General features: G+C 37.6%; 1 protein-coding gene across 10 annotated transcripts in view; it reads right to left on the minus strand.

Annotated features, from left to right (window-relative positions):
- Positions 1–21,510, minus strand: part of ARHGAP28 (Rho GTPase activating protein 28) — a 240,748-nt gene that overhangs the window by 13,710 nt on the left and 205,528 nt on the right. For 9 of the 10 annotated variants that reach the window (XM_027068532.2, XM_027068528.2, XM_027068526.2 and 6 more), the window contains 4 exons: positions 16,303–16,359; positions 14,140–14,264; positions 4,480–4,544; positions 609–2,318 (listed from right to left, as the gene is read on the minus strand). In XM_027068532.2, coding sequence (XP_026924333.1) covers positions 2,224–2,318; positions 4,480–4,544; positions 14,140–14,264; positions 16,303–16,359 — 342 coding nt within the window. In that variant the 3' untranslated portion in view covers positions 609–2,223. Of the gene's footprint in view, positions 1–608; positions 2,319–4,479; positions 4,545–14,139; positions 14,265–16,302; positions 16,360–21,510 lie in introns of those variants that run through there. The other variant, XR_008291487.1, reaches the window with a different exon arrangement.

Raw genomic sequence — 21,510 nt, forward strand, 5'->3', positions numbered from 1 at the left:
TCATTTAAAGCTATTTACTCAGCTGAATCTTTGACATCTGACACCACACAAAGGGGGGTAAGAAACTCAGAAACTTACTGTTTTTCACCTGTCATCTGTTACCCACTTATTTCAAAATGATAAGTGGAGTGAATCTCAAAACGTTTAGAACTTATGTATAGGTTCTAATGTGTTTTCAATTCAAAGATAGGAAAATTCTCAAAAAATTAAATGAATATGATCCGTAAATCTTCTATGTAAACACGGTAGAATTTAATGATTCTGAAATATAGGAAACAATAAGAAAAACCAGTCCCTGTTTTCATATGTACACGGAAGTATAAGATAGCTACTTTGAAGATTATCTTCCGTGTGTGGGCATAAATTACATCTTATGTCTTGGAAGTTAGCAACTGCATAAAGTAAAATGTTTACTCCTGTAGTCTGAATTATAAAATGATAAGAGCATTTTTTTGGACTCTTGAAATTCATTATGTAAACTTGCACGCCATTGATTAGCCAACCATGGAAAACTGATGAAATGTAGGAATAAATAAAAACTGATAAAACGCATTTATCTCAAAATGGGTTTTCAGGCACAGGAAATAAAAATTCTCAAACAAATAAAATGAATGGATATTTGAGTTTTTTATAAAAATATAACAAAATATTAGTGGCCAGAAACACAATTATCTACATGGTGAATACAAACAATGTTTTAAGAGATATCAAGGCATAATGCAGCATATAAAAGATTTCTTCTATACATGGGCTTCAGTTATCATCACATTACATTTTGAGAATTGGTAAGTAGATGAAATGTCTTCTGTATCTGTGAGCAACTTTATTGTTTGAACTGCAAAAGAGAGTCATCTGGGCATTAAATCTCATTAAAATTGATACAAATTCATCAAAATCTCAATCTGTGGATTCTAATCCAAAGCATGCATGTGGGATAAATGAGATTTCTGTCCCCAATTCTACTGACCCTAGAAGAACTGTATCTGCAGTCTCAAGATGAAAGGCAGAGCCGTCTGACCCCTTGGCACATTTCAGATTTGCTCTCCATTAGCTCGTGGAGAACTGTATGTTCTCACCAAGTGCCCGTCTGGAAAATGCCTCCACAGGATCTTCACAGTGAGACAGTTTCCAGCTCACCAAAACTGCATCTGATTTTAAAGCCTGAGGCTAGTCCACAGTGCTTGGCCATGTCTATGGTTGATGAACAGAAACAAAATATGCTTTTACAGCATATAAAATCTGGATATGACACTATTTTTCAGTATTCTTGGATAAAGAACAGTTGGATAAAGGCAGTTCTATATTTTTAAATTGGGGTGGCAGAAGTGACTATCTACAGTTGTGAAATATAAAAAATGATATGTTTGATCAGGAAAGGAAATCTGTGTCTGGCACAGAGAAAGCTATTCGTTGAGCACCAGAATCATGAGGAGAAAATAGTGGTTCTGTGACAATTAACCACGCAGAAGGTCACGAAAGAATAAGGACACCCTCTTTCAGACCAACCTTTGCTATACGGACCAGTGCTCATCAGAAAAGCTTTAAAATTATCAATTTTCAATAGTCCACGATAGAGAAATGGTCATTTGCACCAGAATGCTGATAGTCATAATACAGTACAACATACATAACAATACACTGTTCCTTCAACAGGAGTTCGCCCTCCTCCAATTTGGGAGCAAGTCAGAGCATAAATATTGTATGCATAACTTTAGGAACCGATTCCCTTTGAAAAGTAGATCTGGATTATTTTACAGAGCAAAAATTATTGATATTTCTGGCATTCTTGTTCAAAAAGGTCCACCTATGTATATAACACAGGTATGAAAACAATTCTCTTCTACCTCTTGTCTTTGGTAGCATTTGCTACATAAAGAAGTGTTTCTTATCTCTAGGTATAGGGCCAAATTCATTTCTGATATGAAACCAAAGTACTAGAAATGATTAGAGTTCCACATACTAGATTGGCCTTTCTTCTGGAAGGATCGCATCATCTTTCCTTCACTCTTATCAAGGAATCATAGGAGAAAGCCCCAGCTCAACCAGCCAACCAGTGCCTCCTCCATGGTTCATGTTGACAACGCTGGGAGACACCACTTGGGCTGAGAAACACCAAGAGAGTTATTGGAGCAAACATGTCAAAAGTAGTCTTGTTTTTTTCCCTACCACATGCAGAATCTTCTTGGCATGTGATACATGATAGCTGCCATCCTGGAGGGTGTTTCAAAAACTTTGTTGGGGTTTAATCACCCACTCTGCTTGAGGATTGACATGATATACATCCAATATATAAGCATCTGGATCCAAGCAATGCTGCCCTAAAGGAAAGAGAAAATCAGAGGATGTTTTTGATGGTGCACACTTCTATGTGTGCATGTGTGTGTTGGTAAGTTCGAATAAGGCTAATATCTCAGCCAAAAGTAAGTAGATACATATTAAAATTTCCTTAGCAAAGCTAGTCGGCCTACCTTCTTGCCTTCCTCTATCCCTTCTTTGTTTCTTTCTGACTGTGAAATACTTCACATAAATCCCATGCAAAATTGTGGAAAAACACAGACATACCAACTACAGGCAAACTGTTCCCTAGACTCACCACATCAAGTAGGAAAATCTGGAAAGAACTTATTTAAGATATAAACTGATCATTTATAAAATAATACACGTCCTCAAATGGTTTTACAGATAGTAACTTGACCAGGACTAGAAAAGATTAAAATTACGTTCATTTTAGGAACGGTCATTTTGTTTCTTTACTACGGATTCAATGCCCAAGGGCAGGAGATCTAGAAATGATAACAACAACAACGACAACAACAACAAATCATTCCATGAGGCAAATACATTTGAAAATCTTTATGTACAGTGTTTGAAATGTATACCAAATTCTCAAACAAAACTACCAACATTTGATTGCTTGCTTAATTCACTCATTCATTTATGAAATTGTTCTTGAAAGTTACTATATTCCAGGTACTATTCCAGGGGCTAGGGCTACAGAAATGCATCAGATAATCAAAAACACTTGCCCTCGGGGCACTTACATTCTCAAAGTGGTAAAAGGCAACCAGCAAACTAGCAAGCATAATATAAAGTAAGTCTGGCGGTGATGAGAACATGAGAGAACAAAAAACCGGGAAGGCACACCTAGAGAGGGTGAAATCCCGGAAGGTCTCTTTGAGGTGACACAGCGGCCAACACCTCCAAGAGGTGAGGGAGGGAGAAATGAACACTCTAAAGGAGAGCATTCTGGGAAAAGAGCACATGCAAAGGCTCCATGGCAAATGTGCCTGGTGATGAGCTCTGCAAGGTTGGTGTTGAGTGGAAGTCTGGATAGAATATGAGAAGCATCTGCATGCTGGTGTATTTAAAGCGATGTGACGGATTGGGCTCACCAAGGAAGTAATATATAGGTAAGAAGAGCTCTGAGGCCTGACCCCACAGCTTTCCACGTTGAAGGTTGAGAGGATGAGAAGTAGCGGGCAAAAGAGAGTCAGAAGGAGCCACCAGTGAAGTGGAATGAAACCCAGAAGCTTAGGTCGTCCTTGAAACCAGGTGAAGAAAGTGTGTTTTCAAAGGGAAAGATCAACTCAGCAGGCAGTTATCAAGACAGACGAAAGACTGGATTTCACAACATAAGAGTTCTCTGGTGGCCTCAACAAGAGAGCAATTTGGGTGAAGTGTTGCAGGGTAACGCTTGCCTGGAGTGGTTTCAAGAGAGAACGAGAGGGAGAAATTGGAGGACAGACAACAGCTTTAAGAAGTTTTTGCTGTAAAGTGGAACACTGAAATGGAAGTGGGCTGGAAGGGGGTCAAGAGAGATTTTTGGAAATTTCTCTTATCTTCACAAAACTGTTCATGCAGTTGGAAATAATGCAGCTGGGAGGGAAAAGTTGATGGTGCAGGAGAATGGGGGACTGGAGCAAGGCTCCGAGTGGCAGGCGGGGACATGAAGCGAGGTACACACAGAGGTGCTGGCCTTCAGTGGAAGCACCGGTCGTTCATCCAGGCTGTGCAGGGTGCAAGCAGAAGACATGGACGAAGGGGAAGGTAAGGACACAGATGAAAGCAGAGGGTATTTCCCTTTGATTCCTTTTTGCTCCCTCTCAGGGAAACAAGAAGAATGAACCTGGGTTGAGGGTGAAACCAGGAAAGTTCAACAAAAAGGGTGTCACTATTTCAAAGTTTCATGATGTTTCTCTGTTTTGCAGGGATCTCTAGGAAGAGACTTGCCAACTCTGAGGCACATTGAAAAGAGCCACAAGTCTACTTCATGTCAACTGGAATATTCACATGTAAAATTTGGGTATATTTTAGGAAATTCATACAACTGTTCTCACATGAGATTAAAAAATCAGAATCTTACTGATTTTGAATTTATAATCTAAGAAACTGGTAAAATGTGCTGTTACAATAATAGCATCATATTTCTTTTAGAGTAATCAGAGAATTTAGGAGTAAAGACCGTTAGAGAATGCTTACCTATATTTCCTCCAATTTCATATAACCGTTGGTTCTGAATCTTAATGCATTCTGATGAACCATAACTGAAAAAAAGAAGGCAATGTAATTTTAACCCTGTTCTATGATCTGAGGTAAATCTGTGGATTAAATAACCATGGCAACAAACAATTCCTTCTTCCTTGAGTGAAAATACCCACAAATCATTATTATAATTGAAGTTATGATAAAAACTTATTATTATTATTATTATTTTATTTATTTATTTATTTATTTTTTACTTGTTTGACACAGACAAACATTCAAGGCACAGAAAGGATGGGACTATCCCAAACCAAGACGGGTGCTGCTGTCCCCTGCAGCAACCTGGAGCCCACTGTGTCCCCAACTGACAGCTTCATTTAAGAGAGTAAACTGTTAGAGACATGCCAAGGCTGGCTAAGGAGCAGCTGGATGTTTCATATTGCCTTGTCATTGGTCACATTACTCTCGGTTCGAAAGAAGTCAGGTTTCATTTCTCTTTTTGCCAGAAACTGAATGGGACTCTCTCCTCTGTCCATGCCATGTTTCTAAACTTGCCTAAAGCTTTTCAGACTGTCTAATGTTGACTTCATTGCATGTTTCTGCTCTATGGTGAAAGCAAGTCAGAGAAAATAATTGCCCAGTTTAATTTCAGCATCCTGGAATACTGCAGTAGAAAAGTCTAGAAAGACCATTGCTGATCTCCACCTACATGAGGAATGACTTTCAGCTTGGTTTCTTCAAAAAGATTGCCTTCAGCTCTTTGTGAGGAAGAAAGATGTGTGGCCTATTTTATTGTTTACTTAAACATTTTGAGATAATTGTAGATTTGCATGTAGTTTTAAGAAATTATACAGGTAGATCCTGTCTACCCTTTACACAATTTCCCCCAATAATAACATTTTGCAAAACTCTAGTTTGCTACCACAACCAGAATGTCAACATTGATTCAGTTAAGATACAGGATATTTCCATCATCACTAGATCTCCCGTTTACCTTTTACAGTCCCACTCACTACCCTCTCCATCATTACTATGCTCATCCCTTGTCCCTAGTAATGTCTACTCGATTCTACATTTTCTAGAAGCTTCTAATTTCAAAAATATTACACAGAGTAAATGGAAACAGAGTACAGAGCTTTTTTTGTATTCGTTTCTCTTTTCTTTTTAAATATAATTTATTGTCAAGTTGGCTTACATTCTGTATGGGCTTTTTTTTCTAATCAGCATAAATCACTGGAGACTCACCCAAGGTGTTGCATTTTCTTGATGAGTAGCATGCCATGGTATGGATGTACCAGTTTGTTTTTTACCTGTTGAAGAACATCTGGTTTTTTCCCCCCAGTTTTTTACTATTTTAAATAAAGTTGCTATAAGCATTTGTGTTCAGGTTTTTGTGTGAGTATTATCTTCATTTCTTTGAGCTAAATTCTCAGGAGTGTGCAAGCTGGATCACACGGTAGTTGCATATTTAGTTTTACGAAAAACTGTCAAACTGTTTTACAGAGCAACTATAGCCTTTTACATTCTCACCACCAATGTAGGAGTGATCCAGTTTCTCTGTATCTTTGCCAGTATTTGATGTCATCGTTATTTTTTATTTTAGCCATTCTCAGATGGTTTAATGATAGTCCTTGTGGCTCTGCATTTCCCTAATGGCTACTGAACATGTTTTCATGTGCATATTTGTATCCATATATCCTCTTTAGTGAAATATCTGTTCACATCTTTTGCTCATTTTTAATTTGGATATTTTTATTGTTGAGTATTGAGTGTTCTCTATATATTCTAGAAACTAGTCATTTGCTGGATATAAGGTCTGTATACATCCTTAGTTTGTCTTTTCAACCATTTCACTGAGTCTTTCAGTATATGTTTTCAGTTTTGAAAGATGTCCAATTTATGGATCATGCTTTTGATATCAACTTTAAGAACTCTTTACTAGCCCTACATCACAGAGGTTTTCTCCTGTTATTTTCTAAAAGTTTTATAGTTTTACATTTTAAATTTAAATATGCACTATGGGTTAATTTCTTTTCTTTCTTTCTTTTTTGTCTACAGATATTCAACTGCTAGAGCACCATTTATCATTTGTTGAAAAGGCTGTCCTTCAGCCATTGAATTGCTTTTGTACTTTTGTCAAAAATCAGTTATTAGAATAGTCACATTCATAGAGACAGAAAGTAGAAGAGCAGTTACCAGTGCTTGGGAGAGGGAGAAATGAAGAGTTATTGTTTAATGGGGACAGAGTCTGAGTGTGGGATGATAAAATCTTTCTGGAGATGGATGGTGGTAATGACTGTGTAACAATGTAAATGTACTTAATACCATTGGAATGTACACTTAAAATTATAAACTTTATGTTATGTGCATTTTTATTTCTTCCTTTAAAATCTGTATGCCTGCTTGCCCACCCACCCTTCCTTCATTCTTCCCTTCTCCCTTCCTTCCTCCTTCCCTCCCTGGCTTTCTCTCCTCCTCTCCCCGCTCTGCCCCTCTCCCCTCCCCTCCCTCCCTCCCTTCCTTACCTTCCTTTCTCTTTCCTTATATTGAGTGGCTTCATCCTCCAATAGTATGTTGAACACAAGTTACAAGTAGTGTGTGTTTTTTTTTAAGTAATTTTCTTGATCTTGGAAGGAAAGCATTCAATCTTTCATCATTAAGTATGAGGTTCGTTATAGGTTTTTATAGATGGTAGTTATCAAGTTGAGGAAGTTCTTCCCTTTTCCTAGTTCACTGAGAGTTTTTATCATGAATGGGTATTGGATTTTGTCAAATGTTTTTTTCTGTATCAGTTAATATGATCTATGATTTTTCTCCAATCTGAGGATGGATTACATTACTTTCTGAATATTGACCTAAACTGAAACGAATCCCACTTGGTCATGGTGAGTAACTCCTTTCATATATGTTGGATTAGATTTGCTCATGGTTTGCCTAGGACTTTTATCTCTAAGTTCATGAGAGATATTGGTCTGCAGTGTTTGTTTGTTTATTGTCTTTGGTGTCAGGTCAACACTAGTTTCATAAAATGAGTTAGGTAGTGACCCTTCTTCTCTTCTATTTTCTGAAAAAGAATGTGCTAAATTGCTGTGAATTCTTTAAACATCTGCTAGAATTCTCCAGTGAAACCATCTGGGCTTGGAGATTTCTTATTTGGGGAAACTTTTAAATTAAAAATTCAGGGGTGCTTGGGTGGCTCAGTTGGTTAAGTGTCTGACCTCAGCTCAGGTCATGATCTCACTGTTGGCAGGTTCAAGCCCCGTGTCAGGCTCTGCGCTGACAGCCTGGAGCCTGCTTCAGATCCTGTCCCCCTCTCTCTCTGCACCTCCCCCCTCACTGTCTCTCTCTCTCTCTCAAATAAATGTTAAAAAACAAACAAACAAACAAATTAATTAATTAATTAATTAAAAATTCAATTTCTTTAATGGCCTCAAAACTATTTCATCTTGGTTGTGTTTTGGTAATCTGTAGTCTTAGAAGAACTGGTCCATTTCTTTTAAGTTTTCAATTTTGAGCATATAGGTTGTTTATAGTATTTTCATATTATCCTTTTAAGGGAAATATTACATACAGTGATATTTTTTGCTTTAAAATTAGTGATTTTTTTGCTTTTCATTTCTAGAAGTTTATCAGTTTTATTGTTTCTTTCTTTTTTTTTTTTTAAATTTTTTTTTTCAACGTTTATTTATTTTTGGGACAGAGAGAGACCGAGCATGAACGGGGGAGGGGCAGAGAGAGAGGGAGACACAGAATCGGAAACAGGCTCCAGGCTCCGAGCCGTCAGCCCAGAGCCCGACGCGGGGCTCGAACCCACGGACCGCGAGATTGTGACCTGGCTGAAGTCGGATGCTTAACCGACTGCGCCACCCAGGCGCCCCCAATTTTATTGTTTCTTAAAAGAACCAGCTTTTTGTTTCACTGATCTCTATCATTTTCCTGTTTTCAATTTCACTGATTTCTGTTCTTCTATCACTTCCTTCATTTTGTGTTTATTTTGCTCTTATTTTTCTAGTTTCTTGAGGTAGAAACTTACTTGATTATTCTGAGATCTCGCCCTCTTTTTTAATGCAAGCATTTACTGCTATACATTTTTCTCTCAGCATGGCTTTAGCTGCACTGTACAAAATTTGGTAAGCTGCAGTTTTATTTTCAATCTATGTACTTTAAAAAAATCTCCTTTAACACTTCCTCTTTGACCTGTGGAGATTTTACAAGTGTGTGGTTTAATTTTTCAGTATTTAGAGATTTTCACGTTGTCCTAATGTTACTGACATCTAGTTTGATTCCTTTATGGACAGAAAAGATACCTTGTATGATTTAAGTTATTTTAAATTTACTGAGGTTTGTGTTATGGCCCATGATATGGTCTATCTTTTATAATTACACCTTGATTTATTTACAGAATTTTAAAATATACTACTTTGTATTTTGTGTGTGTGTGTGTGTGTGTGTGTGTGTGTGTGTGTGTGTGTGGTTTCTCAGGCATTACAATACACATATGTAACTTATCATGGTCTACTGGGATTGAGGTTTTACTACTTTTAGTGATGTGTAGAAACCTACTTCTGTCAGTTCTCTTTATCTTCAAACTTTAAGAATAAACATTTAATTCTATTTACTCTTAGTTCTTTGAATTAAAAATAACATAAGTTAAAGGAAGAAGACCACTAATGCATATATTATTTCATTTTTAAAACAGAAAGATAATCCTGATATTCTAGCATAACTAAACTTTACCTATTTACTTTGAAATTACTTTACCATTAATAACCAGTAAGTAGTTTTCCTAATTGGTAGAACCCTAACAAATTTTACAAATAAACCTAATTTTAGAACTTTTAGATTTACTTAAAAATTGTGAAAATAGTATAGACAGTTCCATATTCCCCACACCTGGTTCCCCCTATTATTAACATCTAACATTAATACGGTACATTTGTCACAACTAATGAATATAATACATTGTTATTAACCAAAGTTTTTACCTAGTATCTGTTTTCTGTTCCAGAGACCCACCCAGAGTATTGCAATATATTTAGTAATTATAGTTGGTTGAATAGTGTCCTTTCCAAAATTCATGTCCACCTGGATCTTTAAGAATGTGACTTTATTTGAATACAGGGTATTTGCTGATGTAATCACTTAAGAATCTTGGGATGAAATCATCCTGGATTCAAAAGATGCCCTAAAATCCACTGAGTCTTTATTAAGAAGGGAAGAAGACACAGAGAAACATAGGGAAGAGGATGATATGAAGATGGAGAGATTGAAGTGATACGTCTATAAGCCATGGAATGCCAAGGATGCTGGCAACCACCAGAAGCTAGGAGAGAGGCATGAGAAAGACTCTCCCTCAGCGCCTCCAGAAGGAACCAACCCTGAGGACATATTTGTTCAGACTTCTGGCCTCCTGAACTGAGAGAATACATTTCTGTTGTTTTAAGCCAGAAGGCTGAGGTAATTTGTTATGCAAATACTGGGAAACTAATACCTAGTCATGTCTCGTTAGGCTCCTCTTGATTCTGTTTCTCACCCCTGTCTTGTTTTTGACATCCAAGACATCCTGTCTTGTTTCAGGAAGACACATCAGGTATTTTGTAGAACATTTCTAAGTTGGGATTTATCTGATGTTTTTCTCATGTTTAGGCTGAAGTTATATGTTCTTGGGAGGAAAGCAACAGATGTAAAGTGCCATTTTCATCATTTCTTATCAAGGGTACATACTATGAGCATGACTTAGCATAGTTGATGTTAATCTTGGTCACCTGGCTGAGGTCAGATTTCATGACTATGAAGTTGTTCTTTTTCTCTCTTTACATACTGTAATCTTTGGAAGGAAGTCACAATGCAGACAATAAGGGGTGCTGAGCCTCAACCCTTCTTAAATGTAACTACCTTAAATATGTCCTCTACCTACACTGAGCAGCATATCAGATGTAAAAGTTTTTGCTTCAACCATTAAATATGATTTAAGAAATGCATAACGAGTAGGATAATCTCTTACATTTACTACTGTTTACCTATTCTGATGTTCTCTTTTCCTTTCTGATGCTCCAAGCCTTTGTGAACATTTTCTTTCTACTTGGAGAACTTCCTTTATCCATTCTTTATAGGTAAGTCTGAAAAATCTTAGTTCGGCTTCACCCAAGAATGTCGTTTCCCCTTCATTCTGGAAGGGTATTTTTTGCAGGACTTAGAATTCAAGGTTGACAGCATTTGCTTTCAGTACTTGGAAAAATGTTATGCCACTTCCATCTGGCCTCCAGGGTTTCAGATAAGAAATCTGCTGTCATTGGAATTGGTGTTCCCTATAAGAAAGCCATTGCTTCTCTCTGAATACTTTCAAGGTTTTTTTCTTTGTCTTTAATCTTTACAAGTTTAATTACACTGTTGTGCCAAGGATTTCCTTTGGTTTGTCTTATTTGGGTTCACTTAGTTTCTGGAATATGTCGGTTTACACCTTTTGCTAATTTGGAATGTTATCAGCCATTGTTTATTCAAATACTTTTTCCGTTCCTCTCTGTTTTCTCTACTTTTGGTGCTGCAATGATGCGAATGTTAGCTTTCTTATTATAGTCCATGGATCCCTGAGACTATATTCATTTTTTTAGGTCTGTCTTCTTTGTTCAGAATAAATAATGCTAGTGATACGTCCTCAAGTTTACTGATTATATCCTCTGTCAATTCCACTCTACTATTGAGCCCAGCGAGCGAGTTTTTATTTTAGTGATTCTATTTTTCAATTCTATAATTTTCATTACATTCTCTTTATAACTTCTATTTGTTTGCTGAGGTTTTCTATTTTTTCATTTTATTCAAGAGAATCATAGTTGCTTGTTGAAGCCTTTTTTTTTCCCCTTTGAGATGGCTACTGTAAAATTCTTGTCAGATTAATTCAGACATCTGATTCCATTTAGCACCAGCATTTGTCAATTGTCTTTTCTCATTCCTACTGTGATTTTCCTGGGTTTAGGTATAATGAGTGATTCTGTATCATACTGCAGACACTTTTGATATTATGAGACTCTGGATCTTATTTAATCATCATTTTTGGCAGGCAGTCCTGTTGAAGTATAGCACAAGGTCTGGGTGGGTGTGTATGTTCAGCTTTTTGCTGGGCCCCACTGACACCTGCCCAGTGAAAGTGGGACACCAACTGGCACCGTTCTGCTGCCTCTGATTGAGGGTGTAAGATCAGCCGCCTGCTGGGCTCTGCTGCCACCAGGGCGGGGAAACAGAAGGCTGCCTCAAGCTGCTTTGCTGCTGCTGGGTGAGGGTAAAGCTCAGCTTATCGTTGGGCCATACTGACTCTGAGGGTGGGGTGAAGCTGGGGGATACTGTCTGCCTCGCACAGACTCGTCAGGTCTCCCCGCTGCTGGGTGGAGGTGCTGACACTAATGTGGCTGGGAACTGGATCACTAAGGGATTCCGCTGGGTGGGGCATGCAGATCAGTGGCCTGCTTGGTCCCACTGAGACCACAGGCGTGATGGTGTGCTCTTTCAGTTCCTGTTTGGTTGGAGTAGGGTAGGTACTGCCAGAATGGTGCTTTGTGGTTAGACCACCCTCTCCCCAGTCCTTTGGCTGGGAGCAGGCTCTTCTTGGAACTCTTTTATTGTCTGCGTCTGTGCCACGTTGGAGGTTTCTGCAGTTCCTGCCTGGATATGTGGGAGGCAATAAGGAAACCCAAGAATTCACCACCATGTTGTTTCAGAGGCCCGATGTCCTTAGGTGGTCAGCACTCGTTTTTCTACCTTTCAGTGTCTTCCTACACTTGTCGTTAGGTTATGTCCAAGGGTTTTCAGTCCTAAGAGGGAGGATCTGGGAGAAGGAGACTTCTCTCTTCTTTTTTTTACTTAAACAGAACAGCCTCTAGTGAAACAGGCAAAAATGGGCCACTTTACAACTAAACTGAAATTGGCCACAGTTCTAACTGGTGAAGAAAATGGACTGGACAAAATCTGTTGAAGAAGTTCATACAAAGAATTTGCATCTGTCTGCAGTCACTGATTCTGACTTACTTTTGCCAGAAACATTTTCATTCTACAAAAGGTCTACATGACAGCACAGAGGCAGTTTTGTCATGCAAGTGACTAGGAATCTATTGTGTGTTCAAATCCCCCCAGTGGAATTTCAAGTCTTTCTATTACCGTCTAGTGGTAACTATTTATGGTGTCTTCACAGTGAAGAGAAGTAAGTTTTGGGGGCTCCTGTTGGCCCCTATTATTTTCTTTTTTTATATAGTACACACATAATATGCACATATCCTACATAAAAACACTCGAAGAATTTTCACAAAGTGAACATACCATGTAACCAGCCCCCATAGTCTAAAAAAAGAACTTCTTAGAAGCCACTATCATGGCTTCTTGGTCACTATCCCTTCCACCCTTACAGAAAGCCACTAACCTGGCTTCTAATACTACAGGTTACTTCTATTGGCTACTCCTGTTTTTTTTTTTTTTTTTTAACTGAAATATTTCTATCAAGTTAGTCGATTCTTACACGTATGAAATATAATATAGAAAGATTCTTCATACTCTTTGCCCACTTTTCCCCAAATGGTAACAAAAATACAGTATAATGCTAGTTAGAATCCTGACATTGATACGATCCACCCATCTTCTTTAGATTTCCCATTTTACATGTACTCATTTGTATGCTTGTGTGTATTAAGTTCAGTACAACTTGTACAGGTTCTTATCTACCACCAGAGTCAAGATACTGAGCAGCTCCAATATCTCCAGGTCCTTGTGTCACCCTTTTATGACCATACCCATCTCTCTCCCATGATCTGCCCTCCCCAACTTTTGGCAACTGCTAATCTACCCTCCATTTCTAAAATTTTGTCATTTCAAAATGTTATATAAATGGAGTGTTACGGTATGTAACCTTTCTCAACTGGCTTGTTCCCACCCTCAACATGGGTACTCCTTTTTAGTATGATTGGAAAGCTTCTCTTTAAGAACCTCCATCAGTTTTACTAGAAACCCTCAAACTGTACCTGCTGTCTAATGGACAGATTTAAACTAGTGCTTCTCATCTTTTAAAAACCTCAGGGCAAATGTTTATCCTTTAATAAGTATGCCTAGACAAAAATTATCCTGATTTATGGTGTTTCAAGATGACTTAGGGAAAATGAGGAAAGGATTTTTTTTTTTTTTGTAAATAGAATTCTGATCTCAAGATTAATTAGCAGTAGGTTTTAAGAAAGACAACAGCAATGATGCCCATTCAACTACATAAGCTTTATGTATAGGATTTATATATAGGCATGTTGAAGCCCAGTGAAGCCTGGAATGGTATTCTAGGTATCTATAAACCTAACTTGCTATATTTTTTATTCTTATAAAAAGTAAACTCATTGAGTAAATGAAACCACCAAGATAGAAGATATCTACTAAGAATTCTATTTGTAGAAATTTCTTCAAAAAATACCCCTCCCCAAAAGAAAAAGAAACAAACCAAACATTTCTGTTATCAACAATTCTATGGTCTACTTAATTTCTTTCTCTACTTTTCACTTACTCTATTGGTAAAGTCCCCCAAATAACAGGTTCTAATTTTTCAAAAAGGCCAAGTTTGTAAATGCCTGGGAGTTACTTATCTGATAAAAGATCATCTTCCTTGTACAGAGACCTATACTCACTTTTACTCACCTGTTCTCATATTGAAATTTTGCCAGTATGTCTTTGGCTTTGGTGTGACTATTGAGTTGAATGGCCATGGACACCTTAGAGAGAAGCGGAGCATGGACCCTTATGACTCCTTCCGGCACGTCAGACTGCCAATGAGGAAAAATTCGGTACATTCTGTCAAACTAGGATGAATATCGCTTTAATGATTGCACTTTAAAGATGTGAAAATCAGTGGCATTATGAATTAGGAAAACATGTAAATATGACCAGTATTTAACCAGAATGAAACACTGCTTTCTTTTTAACAGGAGATTCACTAATGAGTAAACTTAACCTGGGATTTTACTTTTGTTACATACTTAAGGCACTTGCCATAGTCCCTTAAAATAATAAGACAAGTAACACTAGGTTATGACAAAATCTCATGTTTCTATCAGTTCATTTTGTGCCCTAAATAAGCTTACTTCAAGCAGGAGTCTGTATTTCAGTATATTTTAAGAAGAGTCACCTTCTGAAAAATTTGAGAATCAATTAGAGAATACAGCTTTTTAAAAATCCTTTTTCTTTAGTTAGTAACAATGATTGGCTGGCCCAAGTTGAATTCCAGATGGGGATTTAAAACTTGATCCCTCAAAGTGTGCTGATAACACTCTGAAGAGCAGGTGTGGACTGCTGAGCATCTCTGCTTTCATATGACAAGACTGGCCTGGAGACCTACCTTGGAGCTCTGATTAAATGAAATAGTCAGAGGATGGCACTTAGGTCTAATTAACATCAACTGATGTTTTTTCAGGACTGGAAAATTTCTTTTGTTTCAAAATTTGGAATGTTTTAAAAACGAATTCTCCATCTAGATATGAACGGAAATAAATTTCTACCTGAGGATCTGGCTACTCCTTAGGCATTTTATCAATTTGAACATTCTCAAAAAATGGCATTGTTGATATAGAAAGTTTATGTTGAACTGACTCAATATATACCCTAGAAGGAATATATTATGGGTTGAATTGTGTCCCACAATAGATATGTTGAAGTCTTACCCCCCAGCAGCTGAGAATATAACCTTATATGGAAATAGGGTCACTGCAGATGTAATTAGCTAAGACAAGGTCATATGGAACAGAGTGGATGTATATCCACTATGGCTACCGTCCTTCTAAGAGGAGAAGAGACATAGACACACACACAGCATGTAAAGATGGACACAGAGATTGGAGTGATACATCTACAAGCTAAGGAACACCAAGGATTGCTGGCATCACCAAAAGCTAGGAATGATGTCAGAAACAGGTCCTTCTCTCAAGGCCTTCAGAAGGAACCAACGCAGCTGACACCCTGATTTCAGAATTTTAGTCTCCAGAACTGTGAGAGAATACATTTCAATTATTTTAAGCTGTTTAGTTTGTGGTGCTTTGTGACAACAGCACTAGGAAACTAATAGAAAATATTTTAAAATACAGTCAGTTCTTACAGTCCTTTTCTATTATTACCAGCAAGAACCAGGACAGCATGCCAGGGAATGGATGCTGAGAAAGTTGGACTTGGTGGGGGGAGGTGCAGAGCATCCCCAGAGTCTTGGAGTCAAGACTATACTCCTAAAACCCTCTCTTGGTCATTTCATGCCCTTCCTCTCCCAGCTCCCCAGAAGCCTCTGTAAGATAAATTCCACATTCCTGACATTACTGAACCTGTGATCATAATCACATTTTCCTTATTAATATTTATAGTATTCATACTTGCGTACAGAATGCCTAGCCACACATTTTGAGTCATAAGTTAGCATATTCTCTCCCTATACTATTCCTTCATGTGCCACATGAAATGCTAAGTCTGAAGGATGTTTCATGATCAAATTAAAAAAAAAGATATGGTACGGGGTGCCTGGGTGGCTCAGTCGGTTAAGCACCCGACTTCAGCTCAGGTCATCGTCTCACAGTCCGTGAGTTCGAGCCCCGCGTTGGGCTCTGGGCTGACAGCTTGGAGCCTGGAGCCTGCTTCAGATTCTGTGTCTCCCTTTCTCTCTGCCCCTCCCCCATTCATGCTCTGTCTCTCTCTGTCTCAAAAATAAATAAACATTAAAAAAATTAAAAATAAATAAATAAAAATGATATGGTAAATGTATCCAGAGAATATCATGTAGGGAGTTAATACTTAGAGAGGAAAGGAAATTACTTATTTTCTTACCATTCTTCTTGAAGAGGGTGATTTTTGTAGTACCTTTGAAGTCTTGGGGCTTATAACCTAAATAAAACACATTTAGTCCTCAGGATTAACATTAGGAAAACGAGCACATGCTGCTATTAGAAGTGTAAATTGTCACAGTCTTTATGGAAAATATTTGGGGAATATTTATCAAAGTATAAAATGACCCAACAATGTCACATCTGTAAGTTTATCCTACAAATATACTTCATTTGTGAGAAATAATGTCTATACAATTTTGTTCACTGATGCATAAATGTTAATAGCGAAAGGCTGGACATGATCTCACCTTTCACCAATATGAATTGCTTACATAAATTAAGTTACGTCTACAGGATATCATGCAAAAGAAGCAAAGAAGGCTTTGTGAACTGATATAGAATGAACACCATGATTTCTTAAGTCGGTATAGCAAGACAAAGGACAACATTTCATGTATATTACCGTTCATACTAAAAGGGGGAAGAACACTATTGAGAATTCAGCTCAGCTATCCGTGGTGTTGCTGCCTTAGCATCCATTTTGTTTGGCCAAGCAGCCTGCAGTGACCTTAAATGGACAGTAGTCCCTTGTGTAAGCCTATGTCCTAGATAACAGCCATGGAGTCACAAGCAAATCATAGAGTGCTGTTATGACTTTCCCTGTAGCCCTTCTGATCAACACTCTCCCCACCTCCCAAGGTTGTGCCCTTGTGTGAGCCTTAGATAAGACCATAGTGGGATTCGCAAAAATCCCACTCTTTTGGTTTGAATTGACCAAATTGGCCTTAGCCTGGGAATCCCAAAGCATTGCACCCATCGACTCTAACCAAGGAATGTGCCCCAGGTTCTGTGGCTCAGTCTACTTCTTGCCTTGACATGCACTTACAGCTCCTTGGGGGCATGCTTTGTACTTCCTCCAGAACCTCTGAGTAATAAACTTTTCTATTTCAATTTCTCTTATGGTTTGTTTTTGAGCTGTGATTCACCACCCAGTGCCTTTGTTCCACTTAACAAATGTTAATTTAACAACATCATAAGAAACATATATTTATATTTGCTTGCATGTGCATAGCGCTTCTTTGGAAGTATATACGCCGCATATTCCTGGGCACACCCACCCTATCATGGTGACATGATAGTAAGCTCATGGAAGCTCATGGTAAGCTCATGGAATAGACTTCAGTAGCCACACAAAACAAAGAATTCAAACTTTACGAAATTAGCTCAGCAGATAAGTAATTAAACAAAGCAACAACAGCTACAGCAAGAAGCAAGAAACCCAGGGGAGGAGGGGAGAATCTTATTTCCAGAGTTGCCACATTATAATATTTAAAATGTCCATTCTGCAACAAAAAAATTATGAGACAGACAAAAAACATCAAGAAAATGTGGCCCACAGACAGGAAAAAAGGAGTTCCAAAAGTTTCAAAAGAAACTCCTTTAGGAAACCCAGACAATAGACTTACTAGAAAGAGCCTTTAAATCAGATATTTTAAATATGTTCAAAGAACTAACGGAAACCATGTTTAAAGAACGAAAGGAACCATGAGAACCGTATCTCACCAGATTGGGAATATCAAAAAACAAACAGAAATTATAAATAAGGAATCAAATGGAAATTCTGGACTGAAAAGTCCAACTGAAATAAAATATCCACTAGAGGAGCTCAACAGCAGATTTAAGGATGCAGAAGTAAAAAAATCAGTAAATCTGAAGATACGTCCATTGACACTATCCAGTCTGTGGAACAGGAACTAAAAATGAAAAAAATAAACAAAACCTAAGAAGAATTATAGGATAACATCCACCATGAAGTGCACCAACACATACATAATTAAGAGTCCCAGAAGAAGAAAAGGAGCAGAGAATATTTGAAATAATAATGGCTGAAAACTCCCCAAATTTGCTGATAGACATTCACCTATCGATTCAAAAAGCTCAACAAACTCCAAATTGGATAAATGCAAAGAGATCCACAGGAAAATACATCATCATCAAATTGCCAAAAGACAAAGAACCTTGAAAGCAGCAAGGGAAAAGCAGCTCAACACACACAAGAGATTTTCAGTAAGATTAACAATGATTTCCCAGCAGAAATCACGAAAGTCAGAAGACAATGGGATAACACACTCAAAGTGCTGAAAGAAAAAAAAAGCTGTCAAGCAAAATTTTCTCTGGCAAAACAATACTTAAAAATTAAGAAGAGGCCTTCTAGATGCCATCCCCCGAGAGCTGCCTGTGTTGCCCACCCATGGTCAACCCCTCCATGTTCTTTAATATTGATGTTGCAATGTTTTTCCTTTGAGCTGTTCCAAATTCAACAGAAAACTTTCATGCTCTGAGCACTGGGGAGAAAAGATCAGGTTACAAAGGTTCCAGCTTTCACAGATTATTTTGGGATTTATGTGCCAGCGTGGTGGCTTCCCGTGCCATAATGGCACTGTCAGCAAGTCTACCTATGGGGAGAAATTTGATGATGAGAATTTTATCCTGAAGCATACTGGTCCTGGCATCCTGTCCATGGCAAATGCTGGACCCAACACAAAGGGCTCCCAGTTTTTCATCCGCACCATGAAGACTGAGTGGCAAGCATAAGGTGGAAGAGGGCATGAACTCTGTGGAAGTCCCAGAGCACTGTGGGTCCAGGAATGGCAACACCAGCAAAATCATCACCACTGTTGACTATAGGCACATCTAATAAATCTGACTTATGTTTTATCTGAACCACCAGACCATTCCTTCTGTAGCTCAGAAGAGCACCCCTTAACCCCATCTGCTTAAAACAGCCTATGATCTTTGTGCTCTTGACACAGTTCTTTAGCTTCCATATTTTCCTTATCCCCCTCTAAGTCCAGCTGATTTACAAAGTTAAGTTTATGATTATTAAATAAAAACTAAACAATCAAAAAATGAAGAAGAAATTAAGACATTCAAAGATAAATAAAAGCATTCCTAGTAGTACTGCCCTAAAAGAAATGTTAAGATAATCAGTCCTTCAGGCTGAGATTAAGGAACACTAGACAGTAACTTGAATCCGTGTGAAGAAATAAAGAACACCAGTAAAGAAAACTAGGTAGGTAAATATAAAAGGAAGCATTAATGTATTTTTAAAAACTCCAATTTTTTTCTATCTAATTTAAAAGAAAAGTGCATAAAGCAATAATTATAAATCTGTGTTGATGGGCACACAATTTGTAAACATGCAACTTGTGGCAAAAGCAGCATAATGTAGGAGATATAGAGGTCTCTAGGGAGAGTATTTATATACTATTGAATTGAAGGTGAAATTAATATGAACTAGATTGCTACAAATTAAAATGGTACTTGTAATTCCCAAGGCAACCACTCAGGAGATAATTCAAAAATGTGTAGTAGAAGAAATAATTGTTTCTTTCAACAAAAATATATAGTAAAATAGTTAAAGTGGTATATTAGGAAACACTTATACACAAATGAAGGCAGTAATGGAGGAATTGTGGAACAAAAATCATATGAAACATACAGCAAAAAAAAAAAAAACCACAAAGAATTGAAAGGATAAATAGTTCTGCAACAGCTAGAGACTTCAATACCTCACTCTCAATAACAGAAGAACTAGGCAGAAGATCAGAAAGAAAACAGAAACCTTCATCTAGACATAACAGACATCTATAGAACACCAGCAACAGCAGAATCTGTTTTTCTAAAGTACACATAGAACAGTTTTCAGGATAGACAAAATGTTTTTCAGGCCATAAATCTCAGTGAATTTAAAAATACCAAATTAATATAAAGTATATTCTCCACCCACAATGGAATTAAATTAGAATTCAGTAACAGAAGGTAATCTAGGAAATTCACAAACGTGTGGAAACTATACCGTACTCTTAAATAATGAATGGGTCAAAGGAAAATTAGAAAGTACTTTGAGATGGACAAAAATGATACACAATATACCAAAACATATTGGATAGAACGAGAGTAGTTCTCAGAGGAATATTTATAGATGTAAATGTCTACACTGAAAAAGAAAGAGCTCAAGTCAATAATCTAACTTTCTATAGTAAGAAACTAAAGAAAAAGGACAACTAAACTCAAACAAGCTTAAGAAAATAAATAATAAAGATCAGAATTTTAATAAGGAATAGAGAATAGAAAAACAAGAAAATCAATGGAACAAAAGTTGACCCTTAAAAAAAATCAATAAAATGGACAACCCTTTAGCTAGACTGATGGTGTAAAAAAGAATGAAGATTCAAATTATTACTCCAGCATATAAGCAGGGACATTACCACCAACTTTACAGAAATAAAAAGAATTATAAGGGAACACCATGAACAACTTAGATGCTAATAAATTATATGCCAACAAATTAGATAATGTGGATGAAATAGAAAAATCCTAGAAACACACAAACTCTCAATACTGGCTCAAGAAGAAATAGTAAATCTGAATAGAGTTATAGCAAGTAAAAAGATTGAGTCAGTACTCAAAAAAATTCCTACAAAGAAAAGTCCAGGACCAGATGTTTTCACTGGTAGGTTCTACTGTAACACCAATCATTCATTCTTAAACCCTTCTAAAAAACAGAAGGGGGGGGGGGGGCGCCTGGGTGGCTCACTTGGTTAAACGTCTGACTTCAGCTCAGGTCATGATCTCACAGCTTGTGAGTTCAAGCCCCACTATGGGCTCTGTGCTGACAGCTCAGAGCCTGAAGCCTGCTTCGGATTCTGTGTCTCCCTCTCTCTGCCCCTCCCCTGCTCGTGCTCTATCTGTCTGTCTCTCTCTCTCTCTTAAAAATAAATAAACATCATGGGGTGTGCCTGGCTGGCTCGGTTGGTTCAGCATCCAACTTCAGCTCAGGTCATGATCTGGTTCGTGAGTTCAAGCCCTGCATTGGGCTCTGTGCTGACAGCTCAGAGCCTGGAGCCTGCTTCAGATTCTGTGTCTCCCTCTCTCTCTGCCCTTCCCCCGCTTGTGCTCTGTCTCTTTCTCTCTCAAAAATAAACATTAAAATTTTTTAAATACATATTTTTTAAAAATTAAAAAAAATAGAAGATGGAGCACTTCCTAACTCATTCTAAAGGCTAGTATTTCCCTGATACCAAAGTCAGACAAAGACATGACAAGAAATTAAAACTATAGATCAAGATCCCTTATGAATGTTGATGTAGAAATCCTCAAGCAACCTGTCTAGTAGCATATTAAAAGGACTGTATACCTTGACCAA

This window comes from Acinonyx jubatus, chromosome D3, assembly GCF_027475565.1.
Source record: "Acinonyx jubatus isolate Ajub_Pintada_27869175 chromosome D3, VMU_Ajub_asm_v1.0, whole genome shotgun sequence".
Classification (NCBI taxonomy): Eukaryota; Metazoa; Chordata; class Mammalia; order Carnivora; family Felidae; genus Acinonyx; species Acinonyx jubatus.